The 23,296-nt window shown below is 43.3% G+C and overlaps 1 protein-coding gene across 2 annotated transcripts in view; it reads left to right on the top strand.

Moving 5' to 3' along the window:
* Positions 1-1,798: 1,798 nt before the first annotated feature.
* HCFC2 (host cell factor C2) overlaps positions 1,799-23,296 on the top strand; it is a 28,932-nt gene continuing 7,434 nt past the window's right edge. For both annotated transcript variants that reach the window (XM_066634266.1, XM_066634265.1), the window contains exons 1-14: positions 1,799-1,970; positions 4,759-4,907; positions 6,870-7,030; positions 7,920-8,128; positions 9,989-10,073; positions 12,159-12,262; positions 12,757-12,945; positions 14,673-14,858; positions 16,736-16,785; positions 17,571-17,688; positions 18,124-18,309; positions 20,419-20,489; positions 21,311-21,451; positions 22,062-22,247. In XM_066634266.1, coding sequence (XP_066490363.1) covers positions 1,805-1,970; positions 4,759-4,907; positions 6,870-7,030; positions 7,920-8,128; positions 9,989-10,073; positions 12,159-12,262; positions 12,757-12,945; positions 14,673-14,858; positions 16,736-16,785; positions 17,571-17,688; positions 18,124-18,309; positions 20,419-20,489; positions 21,311-21,451; positions 22,062-22,247 — 2,001 coding nt within the window. In that variant the 5' untranslated portion in view covers positions 1,799-1,804. The remainder of the gene's footprint in view (positions 1,971-4,758; positions 4,908-6,869; positions 7,031-7,919; positions 8,129-9,988; positions 10,074-12,158; positions 12,263-12,756; positions 12,946-14,672; positions 14,859-16,735; positions 16,786-17,570; positions 17,689-18,123; positions 18,310-20,418; positions 20,490-21,310; positions 21,452-22,061; positions 22,248-23,296) is intronic.

The following is a 23,296-nucleotide window of genomic DNA, read 5'->3' on the forward strand; positions in this document are numbered from 1 at the left end:
AACATGATTGAGACATACAAAATTATGCAGGGGATGGACAGAGTGGATAGGGAGATGCTCTTTACACTCTCACATAATACCAGAACCAGGGGACACCCACTAAAACTTAGTGTTGGGCGGGTTAGGACAGACAAAAGAAAATATTTCTTTACTCAGCGCGTGGTCGGTCTGTGGAACTCCTTGCCACAGGATGTGGTGCTGTCGTCTAGCCTAGACGCCTTTAAAAGGGGATTGGACGAGTTTCTGGAGGAAAAATCCATTATGGGGTACAAGCCATGATGTGTATGCGCAACCTCCTGATTTTAGGAATGGGTTAAGTCAGAATGCCAGATGTAGGGGAGAGCACCAGGATGAGGTCTCTTGTTATCTGGTGTGCTCCCTGGGGCATTTGGTGGGCCCCTGTGAGATACAGGAAGCTGGACTAGATGGGCCTATGGCCTGATCCAGTGGGGCTGTTCTTATGTTCTTATGTTCTAACATAATAAATAGAGATTTGTGGCACCTTAACAACTAAGAGCCCAATCCTATCCAATTTTCCAGTGCCTGTGCAGCTGTGCCAATGGGGCATGCACTGTATCCTGTGGTAGGAAGGCAGTCACAGAGGCCTCCTTAAGGTATGGAAACATTTGTTCCCTTACTTTGATGCTGCATTGCTGCTGCACTGGTGCTAGAAAATTGGATAGGATTGGGTTTTAAGACATTTAACTCAGCGTAAACTTTTGTGGGCAATAATTTCTGTCATCAGAGGAGGCACGTGTGCAGAGCGCTTGTGGAGGGGAGAGGGGAAGAAGATAAATTAGCATAATGAGTCTGTGGAACTCCTTGCCACAGGGTGTGGTGATTGCATCTGGCCGGGATGCCTTGATAAAAGGGGATGGGACAAATTTCTAGAGGAAAAGTCCATCACAGGTTAGAAGCCATGATGGGCATGTTAGCAGCCTCCTGGTTTTAGAAGTAGGCTGTCTCTGAATGCAAGGCGCAAGGGAGAGCAAGAGGATGCAGGTCTCTTGTGGTCTTGTGCACTCCCTGAGGCATCTGGTGGACCATTGTGAGATGCAGGAAGCTGGACTAAATGGAGGGGAGTCTGATCCAGAAGGGATGTGCAGTGGATGGGAAGGCAGTTGAGAGGTGAACTGAGGGAAGCAGAGATAGGAGGAGGGAGGGCTGGCTGGCAGGCAGGCAGACAGTGGGGCTGCCTCTCCTTCCTTAGTCTTATGCTGGCCCCACCTGCCTCACATAGGGCCCTTCTGCCTCTAGGGCTATCTTTTTGTTTCACGTTTTTGGGCCGAGTGCCTCTGAGCATGTGCTTTCTCACAACGAATTACCCCTCAGAACACAAGAAGAGCCCCACTGGATCACAGGGATGTGTGGTGGGTGGGAAAGCAGAGCCTCCCCACCAGAATCCTTTGAGAAGCACATGGGTTCTTGGATGCCTCACAAGGCGGCAGTGCTTTCTGAAGGGCTCGGGCGGGGAGGCTCTGCCTCCCCACACAGTGGTGGCGCTGCTTTTCGAAGGACTCCAGCGGGGAGGCTCTGCCTCCCCACCCACCGCACGTCCCTGTGACCCAGTGGGGCTCACTCAGTGAGAATTCAGCACATGCTCAGAGGCATTTTTTTAGCCCAAGAGCCTAAAAGAAAAAAGCCCTAGAGGAAGAAGGGTCGTGTGTGGGGCTGGCTCAGGACTGTGGACTGAGGGAGGGAGGAGTGGCAGCCCCACTGCCTGCCTTCCCGCTAGCCCCCCCCCTTCCCTCAGTTCGGCCGCCCTGGCTGGCGCCGCGGTGCATTGTGGTCGCGGGAGGCTAAGATGGCGGCGGGCGCCGCTGCCCTGCACTGGAGGCGGGTGTTCGCCTTCACGGGGCCGGTGCCGCGAGCCCGGCACGGACACCGCGCCGTGGCCATCCGCGAGCTGGTCATCATCTTCGGCGGCGGCAACGAGGGCATCGCCGACGAGCTGCACGTGTACAACACCGGTACGGGCGGAGGAGGCGGCCGGGCGGGTGCTGCCGCCGCCCGCCTGCCAGCCAGGCGCGCTCCCTCCCCGGCGGCGCTGCCCGCTCTGGGCTCGCCTGGCCGGCACGGGGTACGTGGTGGGCGGCACTGCGCAGGCAGCCTTGGAAATGAGCTGCTGCTGCCGCCGCCCCCCCCAGGGGTGAACCCAGCCCAGGGAGGCTTTGGGCACCAGAAGGGTGGCTGGCTGGCAGGCGCTCCTGTGGCTCCCCTGCTTCCAGCTGCCCGCTGAGAAGGAGCCGCCTCCCTTAGGTGCCCAGGCTCTGTCCACTGGAGCAGCAGCCCTGGCACTGCCCACCCCTCTGGCGTTCGCAGAGAGAGGGCACTGGGAAGGCTCCTCCTTGCAACCAAGCAAGGCCATCCATGATGCGCGCTGGAAAGGCGGGCATGGTGCGCGCAGGCAGGCATGATGCCCCCGGGCGGGCGGGCAGGGACAGCTTTTGTCAGCTTCTCTGAGAGTATCCTGGAGAACAGGGGAAGTGGAGCCCTGCCAAGGAGGGAACCCTGGATAGAAGGAGTGTGCCCAAAGAGGGGCAGATGTTGCTCTGTGCATCCTAGACACATTATATCCTATGCATAGACTTCATAGGGAGATGCCAATGAGGGGAGGAATGACTTTCCCTCCCATCCCAACCTCAGTGGTAATAGGCCAGTAGCTCAGCATGCTTTGGATGCACCTGGAGGCAGGCATGCCAGGGGCTGACCTACCCAGTTTAGGGCCCAATCCTATCCAACTTTCCAGCTCCGGTGTAGCCACAATGCAGCCCCATGGTAAGAGAACACATGTTCCCATACCTTAAGAAGGCCCCAGTGACTGCCCCACTGATCTACCACAGGATGCAGCGCACACCCCACTGGCACAACTGCACCAGCACTGGAAAATTGAATAGGATTGGGCCCTAAGTGAACTGTATTCTCTCCAAACCAGTGTGGGGCGGGGGGATTGGTGTAGAGCTGGGGATGGATGAAGATGTGCGTGAATGTAGGTGCATAGAGGGCATGTGTGGGGTTGTGGGTGGAGGGAATACGGTGCCACGAGCGAGGTGGGTTTGCAACAAAACGCATCACAGTTGTTTGTAGTCCATACTGAGCTCAGTAGTGGATGGGTAGGAGTTCTGGTCTTCACTTTCATCACAGGGGAAGATTTTTCTCCTTTTAAAATAGTCACCTTTTTGGTGAAGATGGCCTGATTTAAAAACATTTTGTAAAAATAAGGATAATTGAGACCCACTAAATCAAGCCACTGGTGTGGGGTGACAAGGAGCAGAAAGTTGAGGCTGGCAGTGGAATCTGAAGGAAGCATGTGTGGGAGGCTGTGTTTGGAGAGGAGCATGCTGGAGCTCAGGTGAAGGCCGACTGAATGAGAGCCACATGTGGGAAGGGAGTGCATGCATGGGTATAGTGTGTTCAAAGCTGAAACTGGGGAGTCAGAGGGTGTGGGGGAAGCATACATAATTTTGCATGATGTTTTTGACCATAAACAGCTCAGGCATAAGACAACAGGAAGTTGGGTCAGAATGAGCTCTTGGGTGGCTGAAAGGGAGACTTGGGGTTGCAAGACTGTGACTGTTATGGACCTACTTATCACACAGGCTGGAGATGAAGTGCTGTCACTTGGTGGTTTGTAAGAATGAGGGTGAAGAAGTAGAGGGGAGATGGGGCAGAAATAGGAAGTTAGTGGGAAAGGTTCTTCAGCAGGCCTGTAATGTGTTGGGGAGAGATGTAATTTCATATGTTTTGAGAAATAAAGTTTTTTGGTGAAGTCTTTTGGGAGAATTCTTGGAGAGAACAAGTGTTTGAGGAGGATGAGGCAAGGACTGTGCGTGTGTATATGAAGTTGATGTTTGTAAGCCTAGAAGAGTAGTTTTCAGATCTAGGATGTGTCTACTTTCAGAAGGATATGTCTACTGACCTAGTATGATGTCCTTTGCAGACTGTTTGTTTTGATTCCTCCTTAACACAAGGGGTGGTGAGCTGTTGTCAAAATATACTCTGAATTAATGCATCTAAATGAGCTGTGACATTTTTTCCCTAGTGATGAGAACCCAAGTCTGTGTATGGAAATATGCGTGTTCCGGAAAATGGAAGTAGAGTGAGATGAGGCTGTGTTTCAGACTGTTTAATCATGTATCTGGATCTCACTTCTCCTGCCATTCAAAATGGTTTTCAAGGGGAATATAAGGGATGATGTGGAGATAATGAGGTGGTGTTTGGATTTCTTCAACCTGCTCTGCACCCCACACTGTGATGTCGGTCAGCTTTTATGTGTTATGCTTTTGAGGTATTGTTATTTTTAGGCTTCTTGCCCCTCTGCCTGCTAGCAAAAGAAATTTAGAAAGGAAAGAATTGGATTTTCAGTTATGCTGTCAAGTCTTTATACAAGAACCAGGGAAGACTAGAATTTTTATTTGAGAAAACAGAATTAAGGCTGCAATCCTGTACACACTTACCTGGGAGTAAGTTCCACTGAACTCAGTGGGACTTACTTCTGAGCAAGTATGATAGAATTGTGCTGTAAAACAGGTAGTGAAAGTGTTAAACAATGGCAAATGACATGATATTAATATTGAGATTTTTTCAGTATGGTATTGTGTCTATTTTCACTTGTTCAATAATAATAGTGGCCAGGCTGCAGTTCTTGAGTGCTCTATTCCAGGCATTTGCTATCGGGAGGAGAAAGGTGAATTAAAAAATACTCTGGTTTAAGCTCATTCATGTTTATACAGTATTTTTGTGTGTGTTTGACTATAGCGACAAACCAGTGGTTTCTTCCAGCTGTTAGAGGTGATATCCCACCAGGCTGTGCAGCCCATGGATTTGTGTGTGATGGTACCAGAATACTAGTATTCGGAGGAATGGTTGAATATGGAAGATACAGTAACGATTTATATGAATTACAGGTATGGCTATTGTTCATAACCACTTATCCAGTTGATTGGAAAAAATGGAACTTTTTGTGTATGACCTAATATGCCTGCGTGGGAGAACTGGAGGCCAGAAGTGAGACCAAACCAGGAAGATCCATTCTGAAATGCTGTTGGTTCTTGAAAGAGAGAACCTCTATGATTGTAAAAAACCCCTTGAGGGATTTATAAATGCCTGCCTACGTAAACCGCCTTGAATAAAGTCAGAGGAGTAATCCGATGACCAGAAAGGCGGTATATAAATACTGAGTTATTATTATTATTATATAGAAAACCCTAGGGTTGTTTCAGATATTACTTTTTGAGCATATACAGTGGGCCCTTAGTATCTACCTGGCATATTTTCCAGGGCCCCTCAGGGATACTGAATTCCATGGATAGTGGGGAGGGGCCTTTCCAGCAAACTGGATGTACCTTTCAGGAGTTTCTGGGAGGTCTTCTGAGGCGCAGGAGATCATGCGTAACCTCCACATGCCTCGGATCTCCCAGACGCAACTTCTGGTTGTTTCTGGGAGGTCCACTGAGGCCCTCCAGCACAGGCTCAGGATCCATGTTGAGTCAAATCCAGGAACGCTAAGCCTATGAATATGGAGGGCCCACTGTACTTGTTCTGTACCTGCTGAAGAACAGGGTGCTTAGTGTTCAGAAACATGTGGCTGAAATAGTACCTTCCAGAGTACTTTCAGTAGCATCTGCTCATAGCAGAGTACTTGTTCGGAACTTGTCAAATAAAGAGAACAGCACAGTTTTGCTGAAGATAAAACTGAGTTCCTGTTTAAACCCCAGAAAAAAAATGTCTGACTTGATTACTGTGTGTGTTAGACTATCCAGATGTGTGAAGACATGCACATCTGGATAGTCCAGATGTGCCTCAACACGCGGCCCGCAAAACCTTTTCTGGCTGCTCTCAGTTGGCAGTTAGCCCCCCCCCTTTTCCCCATTCAGGTGCTGCATGGCCTCCCTGAATACACTCCGCAGTGCCTTCACATTTGACAGCTGCAGTGGGACCATGCTGGGGAAGGGAGCTCTCACTCCAAAGCACCTTTGCACAAGTCAGCTGGAGTGGGGTGGGGCATGCTGGCGACCTTGGAGAAGGAGAAACCAGAATGGGACAGTAGGATTGTTGAAAAGCCCTGCTGAACCCACCTCTGCTTTGAGCCTAAAGAATGACTTCAGTTCAGAGCTTGGAAGTAATTGTTCTGCCCAGCCGGGGGTCATGCCCTGTGTTAAGAGATTATTTAGCCTTATAAAGCCTGCAGTCATATTTAGATGGGAAAAAACTCTGAGTGAAATCCATCAGGCCAGATGTGTGTGGGCATCTGTGTGTTTCCTTTGATTTTTGCTTCTGCAGAGGTGAACTGCCAGGCTGCTGTTACAATGGGAGAAGAAAAGAAAGTTAAAAAGGAGTTGGATGCATAAGAGTGAGGGAAGCAAACAAAGGTTACAATTTGATACAAGATATTTGAATTGATTATGCAATCTATAAAATCTGCATGCAAATAGAAACAATATTTCTGAGCCAAAAAGCTTCCCCTCCCCTGCTTTTAGATTATGTATGTGTCATAGCAAGCTGTATCTTGGAAGAGACACTCCCTCTTATGCTTGGGAAAAGGGAATATCCAGGCCTCTTCTGTGATGACGCCACCTGCAGTGTTAGAAGCACGTCTTAAAAATTACTATCAAATTATCTGCCCAGTTAATTGGGGACACCTTTTAGTCAATTAAGAGTCTTTAAATAAATTTAAATAAATTAATCTCTTAAATGCTACAGCCCTAAAAAAAAACCCAGACCAACAAATCACCCACTGCCTTTTCTTTGGATATTGGTGACTTCCCTGTGGTGTGATCAGTGTGCTTAGGATCACGATATACATTCCATTAAGTGTAACTTGTAAACTGACTTGAGTTTCTGAATATGTCTCCTGTTCTGTCTTCAAGGCAAGTCGGTGGCTGTGGAAAAAAGTGAGACCTCAGCACCCCTCGACAGGCTCGCCACCTTGCCCTCGTCTCGGCCACAGCCTTTCTCTCTATGGTAACAAGTGTTATTTGTTTGGCGGGTTGGCCAATGAGAGTGAAGATTCCAACAATAACATTCCCAGGTATGCTGGTGGGATTGGAACAAAATGCTTAGAATGTCTTGCTTGTTTCTTCTGAAGTTTCCACAGTTAAAAGAGGGCAAATGGATGCTGTAGTAGCTTTGAATATCTGTAGTGTATCTGCTGCATGTTGAATGGGTACTGTAACTCCTGTTGAGGCTGAAAAGGAAGACTGACAAGAAGCTCTTGAAATCTGTTCACGCTGAGCTCTAGAAATGTGGAATATTGATGTAACTGCTGCTTGGAACCAAAAAGTGCTAATTTCTGTCAGTTGCTATTAAGAATGTTTATTTATTTTTCACATTTTTATGCTACCTTCCTCCAAAGAGCTCAGGGTAGTGTATATAATTCCTCCCCTCCTTTTGTTCTCACAGCAACCCTGTGAGGTAGGTGAAGCTGAGAGGTAGTGACTGGCCCAAGGCCACCCAGGAAGCTTCATGACTGAGCTGGAATTTGAACCTGGATCTTGCAGATCTAAGTTCAACTCCCAAACCACTATACCATTTATACGTTGTTACTGAAACCTTATAGATGTCTCATGTTTACTTCCTTAGTACAATATTGTATGATGAGGTTTTGTAAGGTTGCATTAATAGGATAAAATTTGTCACATGAAGAATGTCTTCCAGTCGTTATTATTTAAAATCTCAAAGAGATGGGCAGCACAGACCTATCTGGGCTACCTGTACAACGATACAGCCTGCAAAGGTTTTAGTAATAGTAACTAAACTTCTCTCTTAAATCTTGATTGGCTTTCAAACATGCATTTTGATTTGCCATACAATGGTGTTTTGTGAACATGCAATAGCAAATTAATAGGCAGCGATTTTCTTATGGTCATTCCACATACAATTCAGTGCCTCATTTCCGTATTGTCTCACTCATCCACCAGATATTTAAATGACTTCTATGAACTGGAGCTGCAACATGGCTCGGGAGTCATGGGTTGGAGCATTCCTGTAACCAAAGGGGTGCTTCCTTCTCCCCGAGAATCTCACACAGCCATTATATATAGTAGAAAAGATTCGGGAAACCCAAAGATGTTTATTTTTGGAGGGATGTCTGGCTGTCGACTTAATGACCTTTGGGAACTTGATATAGGTGAGTACAATTAAATTGCTAGTGAAGTTCTGCTACTTCCTTTCTTTAAGCCAAGGAATGGCTAATTCTTAAGGATTCATCATCATCATTCCTTTATTGTTTATACAGAAATCTGTGGAACTCCTTGCATATTGTACTTCATCTTAGAGCTGTTTCACACATTGCCCAGCAACCCATGTTTGTCAGTTCATGTACTCTCAGCATGGAATTGCAACCAGTCCTGGTTCTCTGACAAACATGCCTGTGCTTATGTTTTCAAAGACCTGTTTGAGTGTTCGTGCTTAATATTTTTAGATGTACACTTAAAGTATAATGTGTGAAGAGAGTTTTGTTTAAGTGGAATTTGTAAAAAGTGCTGACACACATCATGGTAACTATTTACTACCTATGGAGAGGTCCACTCACTTGTAAAAAAATGCGCTGTGACACTCTTTCACACACTCACAGAGAGAGGGGGAGAGAGAGAGAGAGACTTAAGAAATTGAATCCCTGTCGCCAAAAATAACATACTGGGGTGTCAAATTCGTTTCATGCAGAGGCCTGAAGTTAGCATTGATGGTGCTTGCTGAGGGCCGGAAGTAACGTTATTAAACAGAAAGTGACATCCTTAAGGATCGAATGGTGAGAAATGAGCACTTTGGTCTCTCATAGAAACTCATTGGCTGCAAATGACAGAAGATAAAATGTGCAAATCTTGTTCATATTTTCAAGATATGAGAGAGCCCAATTATCAAGCTGGGAGGGCCCAATGATAATGGGGGCTGGATAAATTGTTTCTGGGGGGCGCTCATTTGACCCATGGGCCTTGACACCACTGCTCTAACAGGTCATGTAAATACACAGACATTTATTTAAACAGAACAGTATTAGTATAGGTAAAAGCAAATCCATAATATGCTTTCCAACAATCTGGCAATTCATGCTTTCTGTTGGTAAGGCACAGATGGTTTGTTTTTCCACGAGTGACATCCCACGTGAGTGCTTCTGTTCTGTTCATGTGCTCTCCATGAATGGAAGCTCTAGGAATGAAAAGCTTGGGACAGTGAGAGTCACTGAAGTTTTATTCGGGATGCCACCCCATGCATTTAGTCTGGGAACGTATGATGGAAGTTATTTTTAACCATATGAGTATTTTAATATTTTTTGGTTTGAATAAATGTCTTTTTATTTACACAACATTATATTATAGCATTTGTAATATCTAAGCCACACTTCGTTTTGGTTTCACTGAAAGTGGGCTGTACTTTTACAATTTAAAATGCCATGTTATTAAGTCAGTGGTTCCCAAACTGTGGGTCAGGACCCACTGGTGGTTCACAACCTGATTTTTGGTGGCCCCCCAAAGGGCAATGGAAAGATCAGATAACTAATTGCCCCAAGCCCTGAGGCTATTCAAAAATCAGATATTGTAGCTGCTAATGCCCTGCAAAGAGCTCAGTTCCTGCAGTTTGCAGGCATGTGTAAATATAGGGAGATAAATGTTTCAGGGTTTTTTTTCTGGTTATTATTACTTAAAAATAAGTTATTTATTTCTAGATGTCCTGTTTTTAAAGCCTGGTAAACCTAGGTGGTCTTGATAATGTGTCATTTTAAAAAGTGGGTGCTAAAAAGTTTGGGAACCACTGTATTAAGTAGTTATGAATGCTGAACTTGTATCTGTCCATTTTGTGATTGTGTTCTCTGCAGTTCACACATTTTATAAGTAACGTTTTAGTGTCTTCATACGTGTATTCTGAAAACTGAGAAGTAACATGCACAAGTAACATGTTACTGTATAATTCACATGTTATTGTGTAGTTCACTAACATTCCAGGAAGTAATGAGCTCTGTACTTTGTCTGTTGTTTTTTTTTCTTAATAGAAACAATGACTTGGTCGAAAACTGAAACTAAAGGGACAGTGCCACTTCCCCGTAGCCTCCATACAGCCAATGTAATAGGAAACAAGTATGTCTGTTGTTAAAAGCTCACCTATAGAAAGGTACACCTAGTAGGAGACTGTTACTCTAGTGTTTGTTTTTAGGGATCCTACCTGTGTCCAACTCTCTGAAATGCCAGCAGCATCTGCCTTATAAAAGCTCTCCTACAGGTTGAAAGACTTAACTCTGAAATTCCAGGAGACTGAAATGTACTAAAAATTTGGTGAATACCTAGAAAAGTTTAATTGTTCCATTTGTGAATGTTCATTCTTTGCATAGATTTCAGAGCTACTTGCATGTTATGGCCTAAAATTAACCTAGAAAACCTGTGCCCTTTTTAGAAATGGGGGGGAAAGGGCAAATCCTTCTGTTAACTTCTTTAGAGCTGTGGTATTGCGGTTTTGAAAACAGGAAAGGCATGCTCTTGAATTGACTGTAATATATATTCAGTATATGCTGGTTTGGCAAAAAAATGTTTTGCTGCTCTACAAAAAAAATACTCCTTTGGTACTCTACAAAAAAAGGGGGGAAGCATCTGAGAACAAGTGACATTTTTAGAAGCATTCATTTATTAGCGGTAAAAAAAGTTTGTTTGAGGTGGGTGGGCAGGATCTTCTACTATAGATAAGAACTTAGATAAATTTATTTCACTGCTGTTGCTTAGCATTTGAATGGTGCCAGCTGTGCAGATGTTTCATCCAGTGCAACATGGAGAGTTGGAATTGTGCCTGATTCCCCCCCTTTCAGCCTTCCTGTCTGCCCCCCTACAGCTTCCATACATTGGATGTAGCTCATCTACATGTATCAAGCCCACTGTGTGTAGTCTCCAACCATGTGATCTGTACGTCATTTGGGCAAGCATGATGTCCAGCATGTATCACTAGAGGGGTCCAGGATCAGAATGGGATTAGAATCCTGATCTCTGTGCTGTGTTAGATTGAACATCTGTCTGAGAAGTCAGGGATGAAGATAAGGCTATAGACCCCCCCAAGATAACTAAAATACTTATATGATCTTTCATGTTTAGAATTGTACTTTGTATGTTGATTCCCTTACTCATGCGCACACAACTTCTATTTATCTTGCTCTTACAAAACTTCAGTATTACTGCAGCAGCAGATGCCATCATACCATTTGCATGATCCTTTCATTGTGTTTTCTTATATTGGCTGTAGCCCCTTCCCAGCACATTCTGCAACTGTTTACTTTTAACAGAGTTGTTGGGTTAAGATATTCACCCATTTCTGCCCAGTTGACAGGTGTACACATTTGATCCGTGTTGCTTGTGTGCAACATTGAGCAGAAATGGCTTTAACCAAATATCTGGTTTTGATATAGGGGGAGGTATTCAGCGATGTGTTGCAGTGCCTGATTATAGGTGGCTACTTACTGTGGATGTTTATCGTGGTGTGTCTGTCGTGATGTGGGAAGACTGTAATCTTTAGTGTGTGGCCACATGGTGAGAGAAATTCTACCATGCTTCAGGAAATTCTGCTCTCTCTGGTGATGAACATATTTCTCATTGTCATCAGAGACATGATCCATTTGGCTTACACATGACTGAATGATTTCAGATATGGGTAGTTGTCCCAGCCATATCTCGTTATGCTTTTTCCCTGCAAACATCAATTTTAATTTGTGTTTTTAAAGGACATTCATGGCATATCTAACTCTTGATATTCTCCTTATGACACTGTCAGAAAGTTCCCAGGAGAAAAAACTTTCTCCTTTTCCTCTCAAAGTGAACTATATGCATGCCATTTAAGAGGGTGTTTTTTTTGTTTTTTTACAGTGCAGCTTTTAAAGCAACTATTGTTATATAATGTATATTTTGAAAACTTTCTTAAAGTGTGATTAGTCCCATGAGTTGGGAAACAAACAATTCCCTCCCCAACGTTACAGCCTGTTATTAAAACTCTCTGGAACAATTGCACAAGCAGTTTGCAATACAGCAAAGAAGGGTGGGAGGAATACAAAGAGATGAATCTTATGTTTTGGGTAATAAAGGGAAATGCAGTTTGGAATAGTCTGATAAATCCTGGAAAGCAAATCAGCTTGTCCCTTCTCTGTACCACTCTTCATCTCCCCCCCTCCTGCCCCCTTGTGTTTGCAGAATGTACATTTTTGGTGGATGGGTCCCACAGAGCACAGACAATAACCAATCTACTCAAGATGGTGAATGGAAATGTACTGGCTCATTTTCTTATCTAAATTTAGGTTAGTATACCTATGGTTTTCTTGTTAATTTGAATACTCAACCTTTATTGGGGAGATGCAAATATAATTTTAAATACTAAGAAGTTGTAACTGATATTAAACCAGTAATCATACTTTAATATCTGTGTTTTATACATAATGATGGTCTTGCATGTGTAACAAAACCAGTTGGCCACTAACACAAAACGGCTCTGTGGTCCAGGTGATCCGGCATGTGTGGCCAGTGTAAATATAGAATGTTCAAATGGACTTCTCACATTTTGTTCAACGCACTTAAGGATGGCTGTATATAAAATTCAAGTTGTACATATGAAAATCTTGCTGATACGGATTTTAAGAAATCTCGCTTCAGTGTGGAAATGTGTATGTGAATTATTCATACACTCATCCATTGTCTAGATGGGTATTTTTAAGCGACATGGCGAATTTATAATATAATTTTTTAAAGTCTTTCTGTGTCCAAACATTGATTTTGGTTATGTTTTATTAACCAGATACCTTAGAATGGATACAGCTAATCTCAGATTGTCAAGAGGACAAAAATAACATGTTGCCAGGTCCAAGAGCGGGCCATTGTGCTGTCCTAGTTGGGACGCGCCTATACATATGGAGTGGCAGGGATGGCTACCGAAAAGCCTGGAACAATCAAGTTTGCTGCAAAGATCTTTGGTATCTAGATACAGGTGAGTGACCATGGAATACATTTTGGTAACATAGACTATTCAGTTGATGTCTGGCAGGGACTTGCAGTGTGGGGGTGGCAGGTGAGGCAGAACCGCTCCACCAGAGTCCTTTAAAAAGTGCTGCCACCAATGTCACCATGCAACCTGTGCGCTCTGAACAATGGCTCGATCGTGGCTAGTGCATGTGGGTTGTGAGTGCTTGTGCTCTCACAACTGTGGTGGTGACGCTTTTCAAACGACACCAGTGGGATGGTTCGCCTTCCGCTCCCACACTACGTGTCCCTGATGTCTGGAAACTTTCAAGAGCTCTGCCATTTTACATCTGAAAAGTCTAAGAATCACTCTTGTTCTGGCTTGCCACATTTACAGCTGTAAATGTTCTGCTGTAATGTTTCTTATCGTCCACAGAGCTTGTAAAGGGCCTGCTGCCCTTGTTGGAGTTATTTAATTTCCCAGACTTGTGGGAGTTATTTAATTTCAATAATTTATTCCCATCAGAGGTTCTGTGAGGGCATGGAAACAACTTCCCAGCATCACATTTTTTGTTTTATTTGTTTTCTGTTATCTTCTGGTCAGTTGCTTAAAAAAAGAGTGATCAGTTGAAAACGGATTTGGTTTTTCAATAAACAGAGAAAATGTAATGTAATGTTAATCTAGCAGCAGGCAAGCTTAACTGAGCTGAGGTGTTTTCTGCTAGTGAATTAATGAAACTTAAAAACAATAAAGCTTCAGATGTGCTTCAAAATTCCTTCAAAAGGAAGGAATATTTGGGAATGAATTCAGTTAATTATGATGTTATGATGGTACAGATGACTCCGTTCTAGAGAGGTTCATAATATCTAATGACCTTGACAATGTCAGCAGTTATGCAGAGCTAAGTGGCAATTGGCACATAGACTGGATCATCTGCACCTGAGTCTGTCTCTAGAAGTCCAAGGACCAAGTCCATGCCTGTTTCCTCTTTAATTACTGCCCCTATAACTACAGCTGTCTTTGGCCAAAAATCCCAGGTGGGCATACTGCCTGCTTGGGAGAAAGAGGGGGAATTGTAGGAAATGTGTGAATGGTGTGCCCTGTGTATTTCTGTACGTGACTTGAACAAAAGTCTTCTACCCTACTAGTGAGTCATGGGCCAAGTGATGGCTGTTTGTGGATCAGACTGACTAAAGGGGGAAGTGTTAAGAATCACTGTGATTCAATATGGCACATTTGCATGTGCTCCTCAAGATGAGAATGCAGAGCTGAGAGACCACTTCATGGCCCAATCCTATGCATGTCTACTCTGAAATAAGCCCCATTATAGTCAATGGGGCTTATTTCCAGGTCAGTGTCAATAGGATTGGGCTGTAAATCACTTGGAAGTCAGTACCCACGTATTATCTGCCTAGTCTGTTAGGTGAGTCCGGCTTCAAGCAGAAACGCGATGGGTACTTTTCTGTAGCTTGCGGTACGAAGACATGATGTGGCCTGTATCCAATTGGTCCACCTTGGATGTCTTCAGTCTGTTCAGTTGAGCCAGTTTAATGAGATACATACTCTCTCACTAGTGTGTTTCTTGCCAAGTGATTGATAGGTTTGGCATGACAGTTAAATTGAGATGGAATTATTATTTTGCTTCATTTGATAACTTGTTAGAACAAAGGCATTTCCTGTAACATATTGTGCAAATGAGCATGTATTAAATTGTTCTGTTTTGAATGTAATCGAATTCACTGTTCTCCTTTAAGAGAAACCACCAGCCCCATCACAGGTGCAACTGATCAGAGCGACTACTAATTCTTTTCAAGTTAAATGGGATGAAGTTCCTACTGTTGAAGGATATCTTCTTCAGTTAAACACAGAGATGCCAACTCCTTCTGCAGGCGAAATGCCTGTTACCGTGGTACCCGAGATACCTTCACCAAGTGCACAAGGTAAATTGGCTGATTTTTTAAAAAATTCTTTAAATGGTACAGGCAAAATTGTTGCTGTTTTCTCTTTTATAGGGTTGAAATGTGTGTTAATTTTGATACAATTTAAGAGTGAAGTCATTTTTCCTGCAGCTCCAAATACATTCAAGGGACATTATGCTGAGACAGCTTATCATAATGAGTTGAGTAGCTCTCCAATTGCCTCTGCACTTTCTCTACCAGGGTAGGTTCTGAGGACAGTAAATACGGAGAGAACAGAGTGACTATTACATGCTGAGTGCCATTTCATGTCAGTAGAGCAGGGAACTGACGACCTTCTATTAAGTGCTTCTCAAGCTGCCTGATGTAGTGGACCTGCAATATTTCATCCCAATATGCCAGGCACTAGTGCCATATTATGACTGTTTCTTTCTTTCCTAGACATTTACTGTGGACTGGCAGCTTGATGGCACCCAGCCCAGCACCAGTCTGTGGGTCACCATTTTGAGTAGCACTGCTGTATTGTAGTTCTACAGTTTCCATCAGGTGTGGGAGAAAGTACTTGTTGCTCCCTCTGCCTCTTAAATAGGTGGGGTAGAGTGTCCACACCTTGCAGAAACCACAAAAAATAAGGACACATTTCAAGGACACCTAAAAATATTTATAAAATGTCTGAGCTGAACCTGTTTTGTTCTTCAGAAGAATTAGAGAGAAGACTAAACTTAAGAACTCTTGTAGTAACAATTCACTTGATGCTTTAAAGAAATGACTTTGAAATGCAACACCTCCTTTTCTTTCCGGCCACTTCCTTCACAAAGTCAAGAAGACTGTTTTGGCTCTTAAGCAGGCCCCCAGAGTTTGACACCACCCCAGTCTTTTCTCTCTGCTTTGCTCTCCTTTTTTTTTTTCTGTCCTTGTACATTTTTTATCAGAGAGTGTGGAAGCTTCAGTAGTTGGGACAATGGAAGACCCTGGTTCTTGATGCATTTTGATTCTCTGACAAAACTTACAGGAAACAGTGTTCTGGAGCCTGTGTGGCACTGGCACATGTTGGAGCAATGTCCACAGTGCTGCCAAGGGGGAAACTCCTTTTGTAATATGACTTCAGGTGAGGAAGAAGGGTGTGTGTGGCTTGTTATGCTCCTTTAAGTCTCAGTTCAGCTCTGTTGTCCCTTGTCAATACATCCCCCTACACACACACACACATACACATGTGGTTTTTTTTCTCCTCACAGATTAGGGTTTCCCCCTTAATTAACTGCATTTTTTCACCCTTTGCTCACTCTAATAAACTTGAAGCAGTGTACTGAAAAACTAGCAGGCGTTAGGACAAGCTTTGAAACAGGATAACAAAGGTAAATATTCCTGCGAACAAGCTTGTCTGTGAGAGTTTCATCTTGGAAACTGTACTGTAACTCCTGGTTTTGCCAAATCTCCCGTGAACACTTCTGCCTCCGTAGAGGCTTCTTCACCTGTCGTTACAAGTTCAGAGTTTAAATTGTTGCTGACCCAAGACAAGTGAACAATCCTTTTTGAAAAAGTTATTTGGGAAAATAAGTCAAGCTGCAATCTTTCACCCACTTACCTGGGTGATTCCCCCCCCCCCACTCACGGAACTCAGTGGGGCTTACCTCTGAATTGTCATGCATAGATTGTGCTGTCAGTTACTTAGACTATACCTTTTAGTTTTGAGTGTGTTGTGATGATTCATTGAAACACTTAGCTTGGAAGATGATTCATGGCTCTGTCATGCTGTGGAAAGGGACTTTGTGGCATCTTGAAAGATAGTAGACTTCACAGCTTTATGTGAGCATCTGCTGATGATCATGTTTACGTTTACATGAAAGATGGTTCTTCTCTGCAGCAAAACCTACCATTAATGAATATCGTCCTTCCTCCAGGAATCAAGCTTGATCTCCACAACCAAACTCTTAATAAAGTCCCTGGCAATGTAAGTATGAACGTGGAAGGGGTATTAGTAGGAATTTTCTCTCTGAAGTTATGAGGGCATTTGCATGGCTCCTAAGAGAAAGTCACTTGAGCCAGGGATGAGGGTTTTGATTGATTCTCCCCTCCCTGCTGCAATCCCTTGCACTATATGCCACCCTGTTCAGTGATATGTGTTTCTGCCAGCACTCAGGAGTTCATTTTCTGGAGGGAGAAAGGACAAGCAGGGGCTATACATCTATCCCCCATAGATAGATGGGGGAAGTGAGAAAGCCCCACACAGGTAGTTAGGATCCAGACCCATCTTCAAAGTAGTCTGTGGGATTATTTGCAAACAAACCATATTGACCAGTTAGTTTTTTTCCTAAGATCCTAATCAATAACTAATTTTTAAACTGAGCATGGGCTGAACAGACAGCTAGGTTGGCTCCAGGTTCATTCCTGGTGCCAGCCAAAACGTAGCCCAGTGGCCCCTTGCTAAAATGTTGACAGCAAGAGACTTTGGTTGAGTTTACCCCTTATGTACTTTAGTTACTGCTTTCTGAGCATGGAAGAAGATGCAGACAAATGAAAGGGGACAGCCAAGGCGCATGAAGGGCAAACTCTACGAATGTTCCTGTTCATTCATTCTGTTGCTGTCCACTCTGCGGAGAAGAACCTTTGACTGTTCGTTGAGCAGAGTGACTGAGGGACATATGGAGACAATCCCTTGCAATTGGGAGTTATGCTGAGGGCCACGTGGAAAATCATTGTCATAAACTTAATTGCTGCTTTTCCCCCCTTGTCTAGGTACAAATGTCCATTTCAGAAACTAAAGTCAAGGTTACAGAACCTGAAAATACAAAGATAAAACATTCCATTTCCAAAGAGTCCAATGCCCCCTTATGCTTGCCTGCTAGCACTTTAGGTAAGAAGACTTTACATGGGAGATACAAATGGATGCATAACCGTGAGATCTGAATGGAGCAAGAATGTGTGTGCTCATGCTTGCGGTTGAATAAATGAATGTCTATGGAGATGCAACTTGATGCATTTTAAAAGCCTTTCTCCCTAATATACTAGTTTGGTTTTTTTACTTGAAAAGAATTTTTATTACATGGGAGCATTCATTTTTTTAAACATGGGGGCATTCAAAAATGGTATTACCTACCTGCTGTTGGGAATGTTACAGTCTACTCTACCTCCTCAATTTGCACCTGTGTAGACTAGGACATAGTCTAACAGGTAACAAGGGGGTCGCATCTCATTTCTGTTAGAGGTAAAAACTTGTGGCTCATGTCAGCTTGTTTTAGGCCATTCTTGCAATGTGAGTTGTGTTTTTGGTTTTTGGTTTTTGCCTCAGGTCCACAGCTCTCAGCAAGTGTAAATGAATTGCTTGACTTTGATACAAGAACTACAAAACCTGACTCTTCTGTATCCGGTATTGTCTCTGCCACCCAGCAGGCTGTGAAGACTGAGTCAACGAGTACAAATGGGACAGTTGTAAAAGATGAAACTTCACTAACAACAGTCAGTTTGCAACCTGAAGGTTTGAAGTGTTTCACATACTGTATTTTAATTATATACTCTTGTTATGTCTTGAGATCACCAGAATTTATTACTTTTCTTTTTAATGTGATCAGGATTTCTAGTTCTTGCATAGAGTGTGGGTTGGAGATTAGTCCTCCTTACTACAGATGTAGATGAGACCACTGGCGGACCAGTACCTTGTCAGAGCTCCCTGGCCTCCAAACAGCTGAAAATAGTGAAAAACAGCCACTTCTGGTTTTGCGATGAAAACCAGAAGTGGCTGTTTTCCCCCCTATATTTAGCTGTTTGGAGGCATGGGGAGTCCTGAAGAGGGGCTGCCTCAGTTAAGTAAAAAAACCCGACCCTTTTACCCTGGCAGTTGTGTCATCAACTGCAATAGTGTCACTGCCTTCGCCCTCCCCCTGCACCTTAAGGGGTCAGAAACGAGGCTTCCCTAGCTGGGGCATTGAAATGCTTCAGTTTGTGAACCTCTGCCTTAAGTCCTTGCATCTGTCTTTGCATCTTTTCAATAAGAGGGTTACTCTTCATTCTGAACTACCTGTTGGTGGGAAGCCTTTTGTTCTTGGTTGAAATGCTTCTTGTCGCCCGCTTGCTTGATTCTTCATTGATTCTTTCTGAACTATACTGTATTTTTTTTTTTGCAAATACTTTGTAAATTGACATTGGTTTCCTTCTAAATTGAAAGCATTAGTTCTTTGACTGGTCAAATCCTGACCGGTTTCCCAGCTCTGACATAGCTGTGTCAATGGGGCATGTGCTGCATTCTGCAGTTGAGAGGCAATCATGGAGGCCTCCTCAAGGTAAGGGAATGTTTGTTCCCTTACCTCAGAGCTGCATTGCCCATTACCTTGCTGCTGGGAAGTGGGTTAGGATTGCACCCAAAGTATCATTTTAAGGATTTGCATTAATGTCTTTGGTAATCTCTGATAGATACGTCTGAAATGAGTGGCTTTATCCAGGCTTAGGGCCCAATCCTATCCAATTTTCCATGATGCAGCCATGCCAGTGGGGCTTCCTATGGTGGGGAGGAAGTCACTGAGGTTTCCTCAAGGTATAGGAACATTTGTTCCCTTACCTCATGCTGCACCAGTGCTGGAAAGTTGGATAGAACTGGGCCCTAAGTGTGTGCAGTACTGAAGCAATTAATAACTTCTTTTTAGTCACAGCAGTTATCTACACAGAGAACTTCCTTTTCCCTGAAATTGTTCTCATGTCTACCCTTCTCTCTTTCATTAAGTTTTTTCATGCCATGCAAACAATTTTGTTTCCATGTGCCCTAAAACACTTGCACAACTTTATTCAAAAGTTTTAGAATAATAATAATAATAATAATACAGGTATTTCTATACCGCCTTTCTTGGTCCTCAGATTTTTCCTTGGACTTTATTCAAGGCAGTTTACATAGGCAGGCAAATTAAATCCCCGTAGGGATTTTTACAATTTGAAAGAAGGTTTCTGTCTTTCAAGAAACCACAACATTCAGATGTTTCTTTCTTGATCTGGTCGCACATTCTGGCCTCCATCCTCCCACACTCAGAGCAGATGGAGTAGCTCGGCTCAGCTTGTCAGCTGCTTCAAGGTCACACGGTGCCGATGGCCTCGAACTGGCGACCTTCGGATGTTATCTTCAGGCAAATGGAGGCTCAACCAGTTTCTGTTTTTGAAAGTTCTGTGAGCCTAGAATTTGCACTATAGATTCTTCATATATACGTAGTATGTACCTGAACATCTTTTGTGTGGTTTTTTCAATCGTTGAAATTTAATATCTCTGCAGTTTGTTTTTCACATTTCTGTACCACCCTTCCTCCAAGGAGCTCAGGGCAGTGTACATTACTCCTCACAACAACCCTGTGAGGTAGGCAAGGCTAAGAACCTGGCCCAAGGTCATCCAGGAAGCTTCATGGCTTGTTTAGGGTTATTTTTGAAATGGAAAGTCAACATTTTACATTCATGTGTATTGTGCAAATTTGCATTGTATAAACATTTAAAAACCTTTTTGCAAAAGTCTTTTTGTCTTCGAAACATAACAGTAGCTGCTGAAAGATTTTTTTGCTATGGTGTTTTTCCTGGATTTATAAATTATTTTAAATGTCATTTTTGGCTCTAGTCAAGGAGACATCTCGTCCCTCAACTAGAGTTGCTTCTGCTGGTTCAAATGAATCAACTACACAGTTGCCAGTAAGTATGTGATATTTCACATTTTTTTATACCACTCTTCTTCAGATGTGCTCAGGCTGGTGTATGTTTTTTGTTCCCTCCTTTTGTCCTCACAACAGCCCTGTGAGGTAGGTTAGGCTGAGAGACGGTGACTGACCCAAGGTCACCCAGGACATTTTGTGGCTGACAAAGGATTTGAACCTGGATCTTCCAGGTTACAGTTCAGCATCAGAGGAAAGGATATCACAAATATGACATTTCACAATTAGTTACAGCTAGACATTGTGTTTTTTAAAAATATGTTTTGATAAACTGTTCTGATGCAGACAGCCAGTTCAGCTCTTTCAACTGAGTTCAAGTTCTCTGGAAATGTCTATTGCACAAGTGCCTTTGAAGTGAAAAAGAGCTGAGCTTGAGCAATAGTCTGTCCAAATTTACTAGTACATAGTTTTGTTTTCCGTTTAACTGAACAAATTATAAGTTACTATTCAGAGTAAAAGTGAAAGGCAGTTTGAAATATTTAATATATATTCTTAGAGTGAGTTGAACAAACTCAGTTTAGAGTTGTTGTTTAAAAAATTATTTCACGTTACAATGTTTTGATGGCACTTAATAAACCTCTTAACAGTTGCAACAGTGCTTTTTATAGAAATCTTGGCAAAAATTTATTTTGAAATGTGTTGTGGAAAACCAATGCCACCAAGCTGTCCAGCCTATTTGCAAGGTGAAGGGGGGAGTCTCCATTGTTGCCTTCTCCTTCATACACAGGTTTCTTGAGTTTTTTAACTATTGTTGTGTAGATCATCCACGTGTTATAATGACACTTATTCTCCAAACAATAGAAAACATCTCCGCTGAAACAGAATGCAAGAACAAAAGCACGAGAACGAAAGTGGTATGATGTTGGCATTTTTCAGAGCAATAGTGCTTTGGTGAACCAGTTTTATTCACTCCCAGAAGAAAAAGTCATAATTTCTAGCAAGGTAATCATTAATTCTTTCTACCTAAATATTCTGAACCCCTTTCCTGTGAAGTGTATCCAGAGTTGTGGCTGAGGAATGTAGTTCATGACTGAGTCCCATTGAAATATAATTGATTAAACTTAAAGATACAACCGTATATGTTTCTCTCATTAATGTTTTTCTATTGATATTTTTTATTGTTCACTTTCAAATTGAGTAAACAATTTACAGTCCAATCTGCTTGACTCCCTACACGGCAGTGCAGCGGTGCCACATGTGGTTATCTCACGGGGAAGTTTTGGCATGTTGAGGCCTCCTCAGAGCAAGGGAACAAATGTTCCCTTGCCCTGGGGTAAGCCCCAGCAGCCGCCATGGGTCAACTTGGACCTGTGCCAGATATAATGCTGGCACAAGTCTGCATTGATTCATGGTGGATCGGGCCAGGAAGGGGGATAGGATTCAGGGTTGCCACTACCCTTGTTAGATTCAGCTTTCTTCTATAGCACAATAGATGTGACAGCTCATCATCTGTGATATAACCTGTGTTGAGGTTGGTTTCTTTTGCTATTCTTTAAATGGGGTTCAAATGAGTGGTCAGCTTATAGTTCTGTTGTATGTTTTAAAATTTCAGGCAGAAAATGACGATGTTTCAAGCTACTGTTTACTTAAGAAGCTGGATCTGGCTCCTGGCACTTTTTACAGGTTCAGGGTTGCTGCAATAAATGGCTGTGGTGTTGGGCCATTCAGTAAAGTGAGTGAATTTAAGACCTGTATCCCTGGATTTCCTGGAGCACCTTCTGTTGTCAAAATTAGCAAGGTAAGAAGCTGATAAAAATTCAGACATGGTTTTGTTCTAGACAAACGTAAAAACAGGCACCTTTTGGAGCTTACTATTCTTAGGGTTGAGCTACATGTATTGGATTTTATCAAAAACAAGTCCATCGTGACTTATGGCCCAATCCTGTGGGGGGCATGTCCTGGTGGAATGCACGTTTCATTGTTGCGAAAGCACCATAAACCTCTGTCCTAATGTGTGGGAGAGCAGCATGGGGATCCTGTGGTGGAAGAGGTTCTAACTCAGAGGTGCCAATGAGAGCTTCCCTTCTGGGGCAAATAGCCACAGAAGATTGAGATTGTGGGTGGGGCAAACGGTTAAAGTTCCCTATACTGTGTGGTCTTGATCTGAATTGGGTCTCTTCACTTATATTTAGGAGATAAAAAACACGGATGTTGGGGCCAGGCACATGCTTAATATATAAATGGAACTTAACCCCAGGTTGCATCTGATTATGATCTGGTTTAGCATCAAGGTTGGCAGCATGAACTGTGAGTCACAAGCTCACCCTTTAAATTTCAGCAACCAATTAGGTTTACTTAGACTGTGATCCTAATGTACACTTAACCTGGAATAAGCCCGACTGAGCATAGTAAGACTTGCTTCTAAGTAAATGTCTATAAGATCATGCTGTTAGTGACTTACTTGTTACTCAGCTCTGTGTTATGGAAATAGTATTATTGCGCTGACCTGCTATGGCAGCCCTTGCTCTGAGTAGCCCAACCAGAGCGGCATGAAGATTCCACCGATTAGCTGGAAGGTAGGCTGCTGGCTAGTGACATCATTCAGTAGTGCCCTCTTCCAGCTGGAGCTGATCATGGCTGAAAGTGATCAACTGCGGAGCAGGAGACAGTGCCCAAGGTAGCCCTCAGAAGCAGGTGGTAGGTCAGGTCAAAGAGAGATAAGTGAAAGGAGCAAGGAGAGAGAGAGACTGAAAGAAGGGGAGAGAAGGACAGAAGAAGGAAGTGAAAGGAGAGAGGATTGGAAGGAGCAAGCCAGGAGATGAGAAAAGTGGAGAGAGAGGAAGAGAA

The sequence above is a fragment of the Tiliqua scincoides genome, chromosome 7 (assembly GCF_035046505.1).
Source record: "Tiliqua scincoides isolate rTilSci1 chromosome 7, rTilSci1.hap2, whole genome shotgun sequence".
Lineage (NCBI taxonomy): Eukaryota > Metazoa > Chordata > Lepidosauria > Squamata > Scincidae > Tiliqua > Tiliqua scincoides.